General features: G+C 44.0%; 1 protein-coding gene across 3 annotated transcripts in view; it reads left to right on the top strand.

Annotated features, from left to right (window-relative positions):
• Positions 1-11,977, top strand: part of CNNM4 (cyclin and CBS domain divalent metal cation transport mediator 4) — a 164,298-nt gene extending 152,321 nt beyond the window's left edge. For all 3 annotated transcript variants that reach the window (XM_029604310.1, XM_029604311.1, XM_029604312.1), the window contains one exon: positions 11,507-11,977. In XM_029604310.1, coding sequence (XP_029460170.1) covers positions 11,507-11,710 — 204 coding nt within the window. In that variant the 3' untranslated portion in view covers positions 11,711-11,977. The remainder of the gene's footprint in view (positions 1-11,506) is intronic.
• Positions 11,978-12,365: the final 388 nt, after the last annotated feature.

The following is a 12,365-nucleotide window of genomic DNA, read 5'->3' as shown; positions in this document are numbered from 1 at the left end:
GATATAATTCGAGATGCCATAAGAAAAAAAGAGAAAATGGTGAAATTTAAATGCTGATTTAGCACTGAGGATATTGATGACAGGAGATAAGGTTAGATGCTGTTGCAAATGTATAATAAAATAATCCAAGGCTACAACAAAAGGCACCGTCTTGTGAACACCATACTCCCCTCGATGTTCCGCCCTCCCCAGCTGGCGGGACTTACTCCTACTAGGGGACTCACTCATCTGCCAGAAAAGGAAACTCCTGATAGAAAGTTCCGACCCCATAATATGTGTCTGAAAGAAAGAGAAGAAAATAAAATCATGACCATCACTCATAATACAATGAAATGGCGACATGTCAAGGATATTCACCTTTCCTTAAGAATTTAAACACACTTGCAGATAAAAATAAAACATTATGTAGCTTAACAAAACCTGCAAGTACAGTCAGCAAATAGCATCGAATTTGTTTAGCCCTGGTCTGACAGCATGCACCGCAAGTCTTCGGAGTGCTGTCACAGCCACTTTACCCCCTTACCAGCTCTGCGCCATTGAGGAAGGGTGTTCATCTTTGGCTTCTCAGATGCCATCTTAGAGACCTGAAAGTTGATATTCAATTTGGCTTGTTGGAATACGCTTGCAGCCTCTACTACCATTTTTACACGGTACGTGAAATTGGAGACCAAAAGGATAAGTACAATGATAGCGAATCCCATCTGCCCACGATGCTGCTGTTACCTCTCGTAGCTCGTACTGTCCGCGCAGTGTGGCTGGTGCCAGGTCCTGATAAATGGATAAAGTGTGGTCGTCCCAAGAGCAATCTTTTTGTTTTGGTGCAGTCTCAAAGTCCTGCGCTTTTTGCAAATAGTTATGAAAGGAAATTATTATGGCGCGGGGGTGCTGGTTCCTGTGGGGCCCCAAAGCCCGGTGAGTTTGCTCAAGTTTTATTGCCGGTTGGAAGGGGTTCGAGCCGGCCGGCTCTGATTCTCCATGGGCAAGGATGAAGGCACATGTCTGCAGAGCAGTAAGGCTCGCATCTGCGTATTCCGCAGTCTCTGGTACTCCTCAGATTCGAAGATTGCAACGTCTTGTCTGGTTTTCTAAGTCTTCCAGTTTATCCGTGATAAGCGATAACTCAAGACACAACGTGTGTAGAAAGTCCATTGCTCGTGTCTCCATTACCTTCTATTTTAATGTCCATTTCATCCACCTGGGCTCCCAGGGCCACGAGGTCCTCGTGTATTTCCAATATGGAGGCTAGTAAATCCGCCTTGTGTTGTCACATGTCTGATCATAGTTCAAGGCCAACCCTGGATTTCTTCTCTCGAAGGTAGGTCCGTGAAACTGGTGCTAGCACTGAGGTTGGCCGATCCATTATCTTCCTCCTTCCCACTGAAGGAGTCTCGGAAGGTGTCTCAGTGGCCTGCTCACCATACTCGGTTGGGGCCTCCGATGCCGCCTTACCATAAAAAAATTGCTTCAGATCGGCTGTTTTTCTCTTTGCTGCTATTGCAAATAGTAATTTTCCTTGAATATGCTTGCAGCTAGCGATGGATTAAATGCTTAGGGGTGAGAAGCTCAATTCTCAAGCGTCCATTCCAGCAGATGGTGGTATAGCGCCCCTGGACCCCTATTATTCAAAGAGTGGTGACATATTCCCTGTATGTACCCAGATCAGTCCAGACTCCTGGGGTTTGCAGCCCATCCAGCAGAGGGAGACAGAGAAAGCTTTACTGACACTGCTACATAACACCGAGTGCCACCTGCAGTTCCTCTGTATTTCTCTGTCTCCAGCAGATGGTAGATGTGCAATACCTGCAGTTTTGCAGTCAGGGGGACTATCTTAGGTTTATGAGTCTTCCTCCCAAGGGGTTTTTAGGTCCTGGGGGGGACCATCCTTGTTGCTTGAGGTGGATGAACTGGGAGTTGTGGCACTTTTGTATGCTTTATCCTACTTCCCTGGGGTGTCAAATCTAGTGGTCCAGATCCCTCCCCTTCATGAGGCAGCTGCAGGCTCAAGATAACTTTTTGGCTGTCTGTCCCTTTGCTTTTTTTCTTTGCAGCTCTGTCTGCCTTTTTGGGGTTTGTAAGCTTTGGTAAAGTTTATTTGAAAAAAAACAAAACCAAAACAGCTGTTACCAAGAAGACAACTATTCCAGTTGCAGGGTCCACGGCTTTGAAGGATGTTCAGGATTGAAAGTTGGAGGTTCTTCTCAAGGATTTTTGAAGTGTCGGCTCTCAGTTTACTGGCAGCTATTTGTACCAGTTTTATGCAGTGAGCTTCTCTGCGCTGGGTGCAGCAGCTTCAGGATGATCAGTCAAGGGGTACCACCCAGAAGGGAAGGAGCCTGTCTAAGATGGCGGAGAAACGCTGATGCTCGGCATCCTACTGCTCCTCTTTTCCTTCTGCCATGCCGCATTTGACTCGCATGAGACATGTTAAGGGAAGGGCTCCAGCGCAACCCTATCTGGTTTTCCTCAGAGTGGATCGATAGATGCCCATGTAATATGAGGGCCGAAACCACTGGAGGAATTGCTGGGAGGTGAGCAAGAAAGAGAGTCACTTGCTCGCTCCCTTGATTCATCGACCATCTCATCAACTGGCATCCGGACTCTCTCACCGAACCCTGCAACAGTGAGAGCATTGACCCCTGATGGGGCTGAATTGCAGGCAGAAGAGGTCAGGCCCCCTCCCTTCTCCATTGAGATGTAAGGGCTTTCTGTGGCCTCCGGAACCCAAGTTTTTCATACATCTAGTTATCAGTGGGGAGCTGAGCTTGGAGACGGTGTAGTAGCTGCCAAGGCAAGAGATGCTTCTTTACCAGAATATTGATTAAAGACTTTTGGTTCCAGTACTTCATTTCCTGGTAAGGCCAACCCATATCACTTTAGAGTCTATATGGAACGCTGTAGAAAGTTTAAGTAAGATGATTTCTTCACAACTCAATCCAATGGAAATTAAAGTTAAGGATATGGAAACCAGACTTACAACTTTGGAGGTGGTTAAATTACAAACTGAGAAATATTGTGATGAAAACAAGACCGAGGTTGATTCGATTAAAGCCCTACAATCCTCTATTATTAAGGAGAACTCTCAATTAGCCTTCAAACTAGAGAATATGGAAAATATTGTAAGAAATCGCAATTTAAGGTTTATAAATTTTCCACTGTCCCTCGGTTACACCAAAGGACATGCTTAAAAGGTATTTCTTGGAGGTTTTGAAGATCTCTGAACAGGCATTACCACCTATATCTAAAGCCTATTGTGTTCCGAATTTTAGAAGAGAACCCTCCTTAACATCACAGCAAGATTCCGTATTGGATATGGATAATTTATCAGTAATCTTGGAGAAATCAATTACAGAAGAAGTTACACCTGCTACGCTAGTTTGAAGGCTAATTGAGGGTTTTGTGTCTTTTCTTTAAGCTTAGGAGTCCTTTCTGAATATTCATATTTGTGTTTTTCCTGATGTTGCAAAACAGACTCAGAAAAGACATCAGCAATTTTTGATTCTGAAACCAAGGGCTATACAAATGGGAGCGATGTTCTTCCTGAAGTTTCCATATAAATGCTGCATTAAATATAAAGGGGTCTCCTATTTTTCTTCCAACCTGCTCAGTTATCACTATTTCTTGCTGATAAGTTGCCTATTAATAATTCTCCTATCTCGTCAACTTAGAGCCGTCATTACAGCGCAAGAATCCTTAAATTATAGCTCTCGCTCGTTATTCTACTCTCTTGAATTTAATTTTTGTAGTAATGCATTTTTCCTGAAATTGTGAAATGGTTTCTCCATGAAAATTGGGAACTTGATCTAAAAATAGGCGGTCTTGTATAATTATTGGAAACTTTTTGTTTTTTGGTTACTCTTGTTTATGTATTACTTGTGCCTTCTCAGATTTTCCCTGCAAGAATTGTCTTGTTATATTTGTGAAATTGCATAAACTATAAATTTAAAAAAAAAAAAGGATGATCAGTCAAAGTTTGGTGAGGAGGTTAAGGTGGAGTGCTTAGAGGTGTCATTGACTTACAGGGCGGATGCTCTGTATGACCTAGTGAGGATCTCCTCGAGAATCATAGTGTCTGTGGTATCGGCCAGAAGGTTGTTATGGTTGTGTAACTGGCGGTTATGTCGTCCAAAGCTCAGTTGAGGTCTCTGCCTTTCAAAGGCCGACTCTTGTTTGGCGAGGACCTGGAGCAGTTGATGAAGAATCTTGGCGAGAATAAAGTGTACAGGTTGCCAGAGGATAGGCCTAAGGGCAGGAGGTTCTTTCAGGCTCGGTTTCATTTTCGGGATAGTAGGAGGTCTCGCCCAGCAAGAGGGACTCCAGGTCTGCAGAAACAATCTTCTTTCAGGTGCCAATCCTAGGGTCAGCCCTTTTGAGAGGTCCGAAGCCTTTCCGGGATGCCACAGGTGGTAGTGCCGCTGGTGCTAAGTCCTCGCAATGAGGCGAGGCTGGTCCACTCCGTCGTTCCTGTTTTAGGTTTTTAGTACCTTTTATATTGATTTTGTATTACTTTAAGCACGTGATATTTTAATATTTTTAACTATTAATTTTAATTAGAAATTTTTGTATTTCCTGTTCTGTATTGCTCGATATGTAAACCGTTGTGATGGTACTACTAAACGACGGTATAGAAAAGCTGTCAAATAAATAAATAGGAGGTTGCTTAGTCCGGTTTTACAGGGAGTAGGTCCTCAATTTAGTAAGGGATGGCTAAATGTTAGAATTTGCTCACCCCATCCAGGATTTGTTTCTAGTTTACCCTTGTGGATCTTTAGACAAGCAGCTCATGGTTTGTGAGATGCTGGAATAGTTGCGGAAGCTAGGGGCGCTAATTCCTGTTCCCCACAAGGAGCGGGGCAAGGGAAAATATTCCATTTAATTTGTTGATCCAAAAAAGGAAGGCACCTTTTGCCCAATTCTGGACTTAAGGTAACTGCAGCGCTCAAGGTGCCGCGTTTCTGGATGGAGACCCTGAGGTTGGTTATAGTGGCAGTTCACAAACTCTAGTTTCTGGCTTCTCTTGATTTGACAGAGGCATATCTGCACATTCCCATCCAGCCAGACCACAAACAGTTTCTGCGGTTCATGATTCTGGGTTAGCATTTTCAGTTTCAGGCTCTTCTCTTCAGTTTGGCCACGGCACCATGCATCTTCACCAAGGTTGTGGTGGTGGCGGCTGCGGTGGCTTTGCGTCAGGAAGAAGTTCTGGTGCACCCCTATCTAGACTGGCTTGACAAGGCAAAGTCGGAGGATCTTTGTCAGTCTGTTCACAAAAGTGATCAAGGCACTCTAGTCGCTCGGCTGGGTAGTGCATTTGGCAAAGAGTCACTTGGTTCCTCTGAAATATCTGGGTGCTTGTTTCGACACTCTGTTCGGCAAGGTATTTCTCACGGAGGAGCATGTACAGAAACTCCAGGGGCAAATTTGTTGCATGTTTAGAGCTCCCAGTGCCAAGGTCTGGGATTATTTACAGGTACTGGGTTTGATGGCTTCAATCTTAGAGTTGGTGCCATGGGCATTTGCACATTTGAGGCCCCTAAAGAGATCTCTTTGCTCGATGAAACCTGCTCTCTGAGGGGTTTCATCTTCTCTTGCCACTTGAGGGTGTTGGTAGGGACAGCCTGTCTTGGTGGCTCCTACGTTTGTTTGGTCCATGGTGTGGACTTGGAGGTTCCGGATTGGGTGATTCTTACTACTGATGCCAGTCTGTCTGGTTGGGGAGTGGTTTGTCAGTAGCAGTCAAATCAGGGCTGCTGGTCTATGAAAGAGGCTTCCTGATCTATCAGTCGGTTAGAGACCAGAGCAGTGCATTTTGCTTTGCTTGCTTTTCTGCCATTGGTGAGAGGTTGGTTGGTGAGGGTCCTGTCAGACAATGCGATGTCAGTGGCCTACATCAATTGGCAGGGAGGAACCAAGAGTCGAGCGGTGGTCCAGGAGGCTCAAAAATTGATTCTTTGGGCAGATCAACACTTGGAGCAGTTAGCGGCGTCTTACATTGAAAATGTCCAAGTGGATTTTCTGAGTTGCAGACTGTTAGATCTGGGAGAATGGGAGCTGTCTGAGACTGCAATGCAGCTCATCCACAAGAGATGGAGCTGTCCCCAGGTGGATCTGATGGCAACTTGTCAAAATGCCAAGGTGTTTTGGTTTTTCAGTCAGAGAAGGAAGCACAGGGCCGAGGGTGTCGATACTCTGGTGGTGCCTTGGCTTTGGGAGGTTCTTCTGTACGTTTTGCCTCCTTGGCCTCTGGTAGGCAAGGTGTTCCAGTGGATAGAGATGCACCCGGGTTAAGTAGTGTTGGTGGCTTCGGAGTGGCCCTGTCGACTGTGGTTCGTGGATCTGATCAACTTGGCTGTGGCAGTCTGCTACGATTTGGACATCTGATGGGCCTTCTTCATCAGGGGCCCATGTTTTCCGACCAGGCTGCTCACTTTTATCTAGCAACATAGCTTTTGAGAGGCGACGATTGAGGCACAGGGGGTATCCTGATGTGGTTATTGCTATGCAGTTACAGGCTAAGAGGAGATCTACTTCTCTTTCGTATGTGAGGGGTCTGGAAAGTTTTTGAATCCTGGTGCATCACTAATTGGGTGCAAGCCCTAAGTGCTACAGTGTCTCATGTTTTGTTGTTTCTTCAAGAGGGTTTGGCTAAGGGTTTAGGTTTAAACTCTCTTAAGGTTCAGGTGGCTGATCTGGGTTGCCTACGAGGTAGAGGGTTTCTGTCTGTCTTCTCATACTGATGTGGTTTGATTTCTTCGGGGGTGGGCAAAGAATTTGCACCCACCAGTTAGGAGAGTTTGCCCATCCTGGAATCGTAATCTCGTCCTCAGAGGTTTGTGTGAGGCACCTTTTGAACCTCTTAGGAGAGCAACGATTAAAGATTGGACCCTTAAGGTCGTTTTTCAAGTGGCCATTTGTCCAGCTAGGAGAATCTCTGAGTTACAGGCTTTGTCTTGCTGTGATCCATTCCTGCAGATTTCGGACTCAGGGGGTGTCCTTGCGGATGGTGCCTTCATTTCATGAGAATTGGACTGTGGAGCTTCCAGCCTTTCCTGAGTTGGAATCCTCCACACCTCATGCGAGGTAGCTTAAGCTCTTGGATGTGCAGAGAGCGTTGAGAATTCTTAAAGTAACTAATGACTTTCGGAGGTCGGATCACCTTTTTGTTTTGTGGAGCAGTCCGAAAAAAGGTTCTTGGGCATCTAAGACTGTTGCTTGGTGGTTCAAAGAAGCCATTGGGTCGACTTTCATAGCTAAAGGTCGTTCGGTTCCTGAAGGTTTGAGGGCCCATTCCACGCGCTCCCAGGCAGCCTCGTAGGTGGAGGCTTAACTGGATTCACTGCAGAAAATTTGCAGGGCAGTGACTTAGAAGTCGCTGCACACTTTCTTAAGGCACTATCATTTGGATGTTAGGGTTCTGGCATCCAGGTCTTTTGGAGAGAGTGTTTTGTGATCAGGACTCTCCAGGTCTCACCCTGGTTAGGAAGCTTAGGTACATCCCAGGAGTCTGGATTGATCTGGGTACGTACAGGGAAAGGAAATTTGGTTCTTACCTGCTAGTTTTCATTCCTGTAATACCACAGATCAGTCCAGAACCTGCCCATTCTTTGAAGGTGGAGAGCCATCCACTCATTCTTTTTCTTGAAATGGAATACAAACTTGTTTGTGAATTACATGTTTGGTTTAAAAAAAAAGTTTTGGGAATTTATTATCAAGTTCTCTTAGGTTTTGTGCTTGGATACAGGTCAATACTGAGGAACTGCAGAAGGCACTTGGGGGTTATGTAGCAGTGTCAGTAAAACTTTCTTTGTTTCCATTTACTGGTTGGGATGCAAAATCCAGGAGTCTGGACTGATCTGTGGTATTGCATGAATGAAAATTAGCAGGTAAGAACCAATTTTCCTTTAACAAAGAACTCAATGTGATGGTTTTCCTACCTATGTTAATCCTTTCAAATAGCGCAACTTAATGGCCAAGGGTTCCAAAGTAAGGACAAATATAGGAGATAAGGGACAATCCTGTCTGGTACCCCTTCCCAAAACAAAGTGTCTGAAGAGAGACTTATTGACCAGGAGCTGTGCCACATAGGGGTTTTTCCAACAAAGCAACCCAATTTAAAAAATTTTCCCCAGAATTATATCTTTTCAAAACTCATAACAAACACAATCAAATGCCTTTTTGGCATATAGGCTGACTAAAATCCCATCTTTATTACTCCACTGTAAAGTCTGAAGAGTCATAAAGTCATTAGAAGCGGAGAATCTCCCGTTTTTGAATTCCATGTGATCTTTAAAAATTAAGGACTGAATCACTTTATTTAAGTCTGTGGGCTAATATCATAGCTAATATTTTAATGTCTTGATTAAGTAAGTAAATTGGTCAGTATGATTCAGGATAGTTCAACTCTTTGCCTGGTTTTGGGATCAAAACCACTATAGCTAAATTGGGTCCAGATTCAATTTTACCAGCGTCTTTTACCACATGAAACATTTCTTTAAGGGGCTAAGAATAGATTCATCCAGGATTCTATGAAATTCAGTACTAAACCCATCAGGCCCAGGAGCTTGGCGAACTTCAGTTGACCTATCACTCTTTTATGTAGGCCTCCTAAATAGAAGCTTCCGATTCCAACTTCTGAGTTCTGCAAGTTGAGGAATATTTAACTCATGGTAGAAATCATGTTGTGCCTCAGCCGAGTGAACCTCTACAGCATATAAATCTCTTAGAAAGATTCAAAAGCCTCTATGATTGAGGGGATAGATGAGTCACCAGAGTCTTAGGTTTAAAGTTTTTTTGCCAGCTTAGCCAATAATTTGCCTGACTTATCTCTTTTTTGAAAGAACTTTACAAAGAGTTTGTCTTTATATAAGAGAGGAGACATCTTCCAAGATCTAACAGGGTTAGTTGTCACAACTGAAGAATGATTAGAGAAAAGGATGTCTATAAAGTCAGAATAATCAAGCCTCCCAAAAAGTGATTCAGAAAAGAAGATATACTCCAAATTAGATTACATATGGACCTGAGAAAAAAAAGAATATTTACAGTCCTCCATATGCTCAACACACTAAGAATCAAGAAAACTAAATTCCTAGTACAAAAATCCAATTCCATTATTAGCTTGATTCTTCCTAGGGGTCTTAGATGGCTTCCAATCAATGAGAGGATTATCAGTAATATTAAAGTATCCCCCCAACAACAATGAATAATCTTCCCATAGACCAAGGTTTCCCAAACCTGTCCTGGGGACCCCACAGCCAGTTGGGTTTTCAGGATATCCACAATGAATATACATGAGATAAATTTGCATATATTGAGTCTCCATGGTGTGCAAATGTATCTCAAGCATATTCATTGTGGATATTCTGAAAACCCGACTGGCTGTGGGGTCCCTAGGACAGGTTTGGGAAACCCTGCCATAGACAGTTTGGCTATAAGATTGGCAAAAAAACCCCAACTATGAGAATACGGATTAGGTACATAAACGCCAGCGAATAATACTTTCCCCATAAAGAGAACCCAAAACAAGAAAATATTTACTATTAACATCAGCTGTTTGATGTTCAAACAAGAAGGGAGTGTTCTTATGAAAAAGAATTGCAGCTCCTCTCTGTCTTGATAGTAAAAGAGTAAAAATATCATTACCCCTCCCATTCGCATTGCAATTTCCTATGCTCCAAATCTTCCAGGTGAATCTCCTGAATAAAGACATTTGCTTTATTTCTGCAAAGTTCCATCAACATCTTTTTCCTCTTGAGGGGGAAATACAACCCATCAATTTCTAGAGAACATAGTCTTAAGGCTAGCCATGAAAAAGGGATCCAAAGATAAATGTGACGCATCTTAGTAAAATGATATAGAGGATTCCCCAGCCTAAATCTCACTTCTGTGCAAAACCAAATGCAGGCCCGAGATCAGTAAGACCAACATTACAATAAAAATGGACCAGCATACCAAACATTCTCAGACATACACGCAAGCACACCACACCCTGCCCCTGCATTACCCACCAAACTCCTCTAAACTATCCAATATCCTTCCCAAAGTCCAATAAACCAAAAAGACGAATGGGAACCAACACTCTTCCAAAGATCTTCTGTTCAGAGTCACACGAACGTATTTGAGGGGCTCTAGAAATCAGCGGCATATAACTGGAACCATAAATAGCAACTCCAAACACAGTAGACCATAAGATAGCAGGTAGAAAAAAGACAAAGTCAAACAGTTCAAAACATGCTGTAGTAACTGATAAGAGCCATTCTCAACTAGGCTTGGTGACACGAGCTATGTCCCATGATAGGCACAGTAATTGGAGAACAAAATAGAACACACAATCCAGTGGTGCATCTCCCAGTATCGCCTGGCCAAGATGAAATGCAAGAATCCTCAGTCATTTAGAAAGTATCCATAAAGGCTCAAACTTTCTCTTTGTAGAAATCATCCAAGTCTCTCTTGTGAAAAACTTAACCATGCAGGGAAATGAAGTGTGAGCTTAATTCTCTTCTGATAGAACTTCAGACAGTATGGTGATAATTGTTTTAACGACACAAGCACTATTGCAGAAAACTATGGAAAGAGTTAGAAGTTTGTTGTTTTCATATTTTAGCTCTTCCATTTTACAAAAAGCATTCAAAAGCTTTATCTTATATGTGAAATTGAGAAACTTTACGATGACTTGTTGGGGCTTATTAGCAGTAGCAATAGCAGGGCCCAGGCAATGCCCATGCTCTACCAAAATTGAATGCTTTTGTAAGCTTATGGCCAGAGCCCCTGGCAGCCAAACTTCGTGCCACCTTTTCAGAGCCTCACCATGCAAGTTTTCTGGTAAGCCCAAAATTTGCATATTATTTCTTACACTGTGATTTTCTAAATCATCAAGCTTCTTTTCTAGCACTTGATTTTTCTGTTGCAACTGCGAGACAAGATCTCAAACACTCTTCGTGTTGAACGAACTTTTACTCAATAGCAGAAATGACGGAGTGGTGGTTTTCCATTTTCTTGTGCAGTTGATCTAGGGAAGAGTTCAGTTTCTGCAATTTCTCATTCAATGCAGCAGCCCTGGCCTCGGTCAGTTCTGAAGTAGGGATTCCTTTAAAGCCCCTCTGGCGTCGGGCCTGTATCCAGCGCTGTCTTGTCCTCATGGGATGCAGATTTCTCCATGGCAGATCCTTTCCCTTATGACTCTGAATTGTTGAATGGGAAATAAAGGGCCTGATTTACTAAGCTTTTTTCTTTCCATAGAGAGAAGGTAGGAGAAATGTATTAGTATATCAGGTCGAGAGTGATTTGCTCGAGTTCACAAGGCATAGCAAAGGGGAAGTGAAATTTGAACCCATGTTTCTCTCATTCTCAGCCTGTTGCAATATCCACTAGGATACTCCTGGGCACAGTTTGGGGAGGGATGGTGGAAAGTGGCTCATATCTGCTGAGCTCTTCCATGTTCTGTCTCCTGGGGTTTGTAGTTGCAGTCCTGTGGGGGTCCCTCTGTGATTCATTTCTTCTACTCACCACACAGATCACGCGTATGCAGTACCAGAATGGACTCGTGGCCTCCCGCATGGACAGCAGCCCCCATTCCCCCGAGAGTGACACGCGCTTTACAGACTCCGACCAGCCAGAGAGGACTGAAACAGCGGATGATGAGACGACCAGCCTCTTGCATTCAAGGAGCTCTGATTTTCGCCAGCAGCCACAGAGTCCCCGGGAACATTCCGTCTGACAGGAGCCACTCCCTCTGCCTTTCAGACTTTTGTCATGCAGGCTGGCAGTGCTCATAGCAGGACCTCTTCTCAGCATTTATTCTACTCTTAATGCCACCTCTCCTCTCCTCCTTCCCTGGGATGTGAGAATAATAGAGGACCCTGCTGGAAAGACCTCCGACCCTGCCACAGATAGAACAGCAATACTACTCTGACCACCCCCACCATCCCATAATTTTGCTGACTTCTGGGCCGTGCTCTGATTTTTATAAATATTTTAGTCTCTCTCCCTTTACTGGGTTTTTTCTACTCCGAGGTTATAATGAACAGCTGCTGCTGGTTATCCACCCATTTTGCTTTTTGATACTAAAAAAACAAAAAAACCAGTAAATTCTTGCCTCTTTACTGAAGAGGACAGGAACTGTTGAGAAATTGTTGTGCTCCACCTTCTTGGTACCCAGGAGCGGCAGCCTCTAGGCGGACTGTGGTGATGATGACATGCTGAAGCTTGGCTCACAGTGTCCATGTTCTGTCAGGCTTTCTGCCTATGGCAGCGGGGGGGGGGGAGCCATGACAGGCTGTGTACTCTCTGTGCATGGGTGGGGAGGAAGCTCTGCTGAGTTCAGTTTTCTTTTTTCTTGAATTCCTGCAAGATGGAGCAGCTGGTCTAGCAGT

The sequence above is a fragment of the Rhinatrema bivittatum genome, chromosome 5 (genome assembly GCF_901001135.1).
Source record: "Rhinatrema bivittatum chromosome 5, aRhiBiv1.1, whole genome shotgun sequence".
In the NCBI taxonomy this organism is placed as follows: Eukaryota; Metazoa; Chordata; class Amphibia; order Gymnophiona; family Rhinatrematidae; genus Rhinatrema; species Rhinatrema bivittatum.
This window is presented reverse-complemented; position numbering and strand designations above follow the sequence as displayed.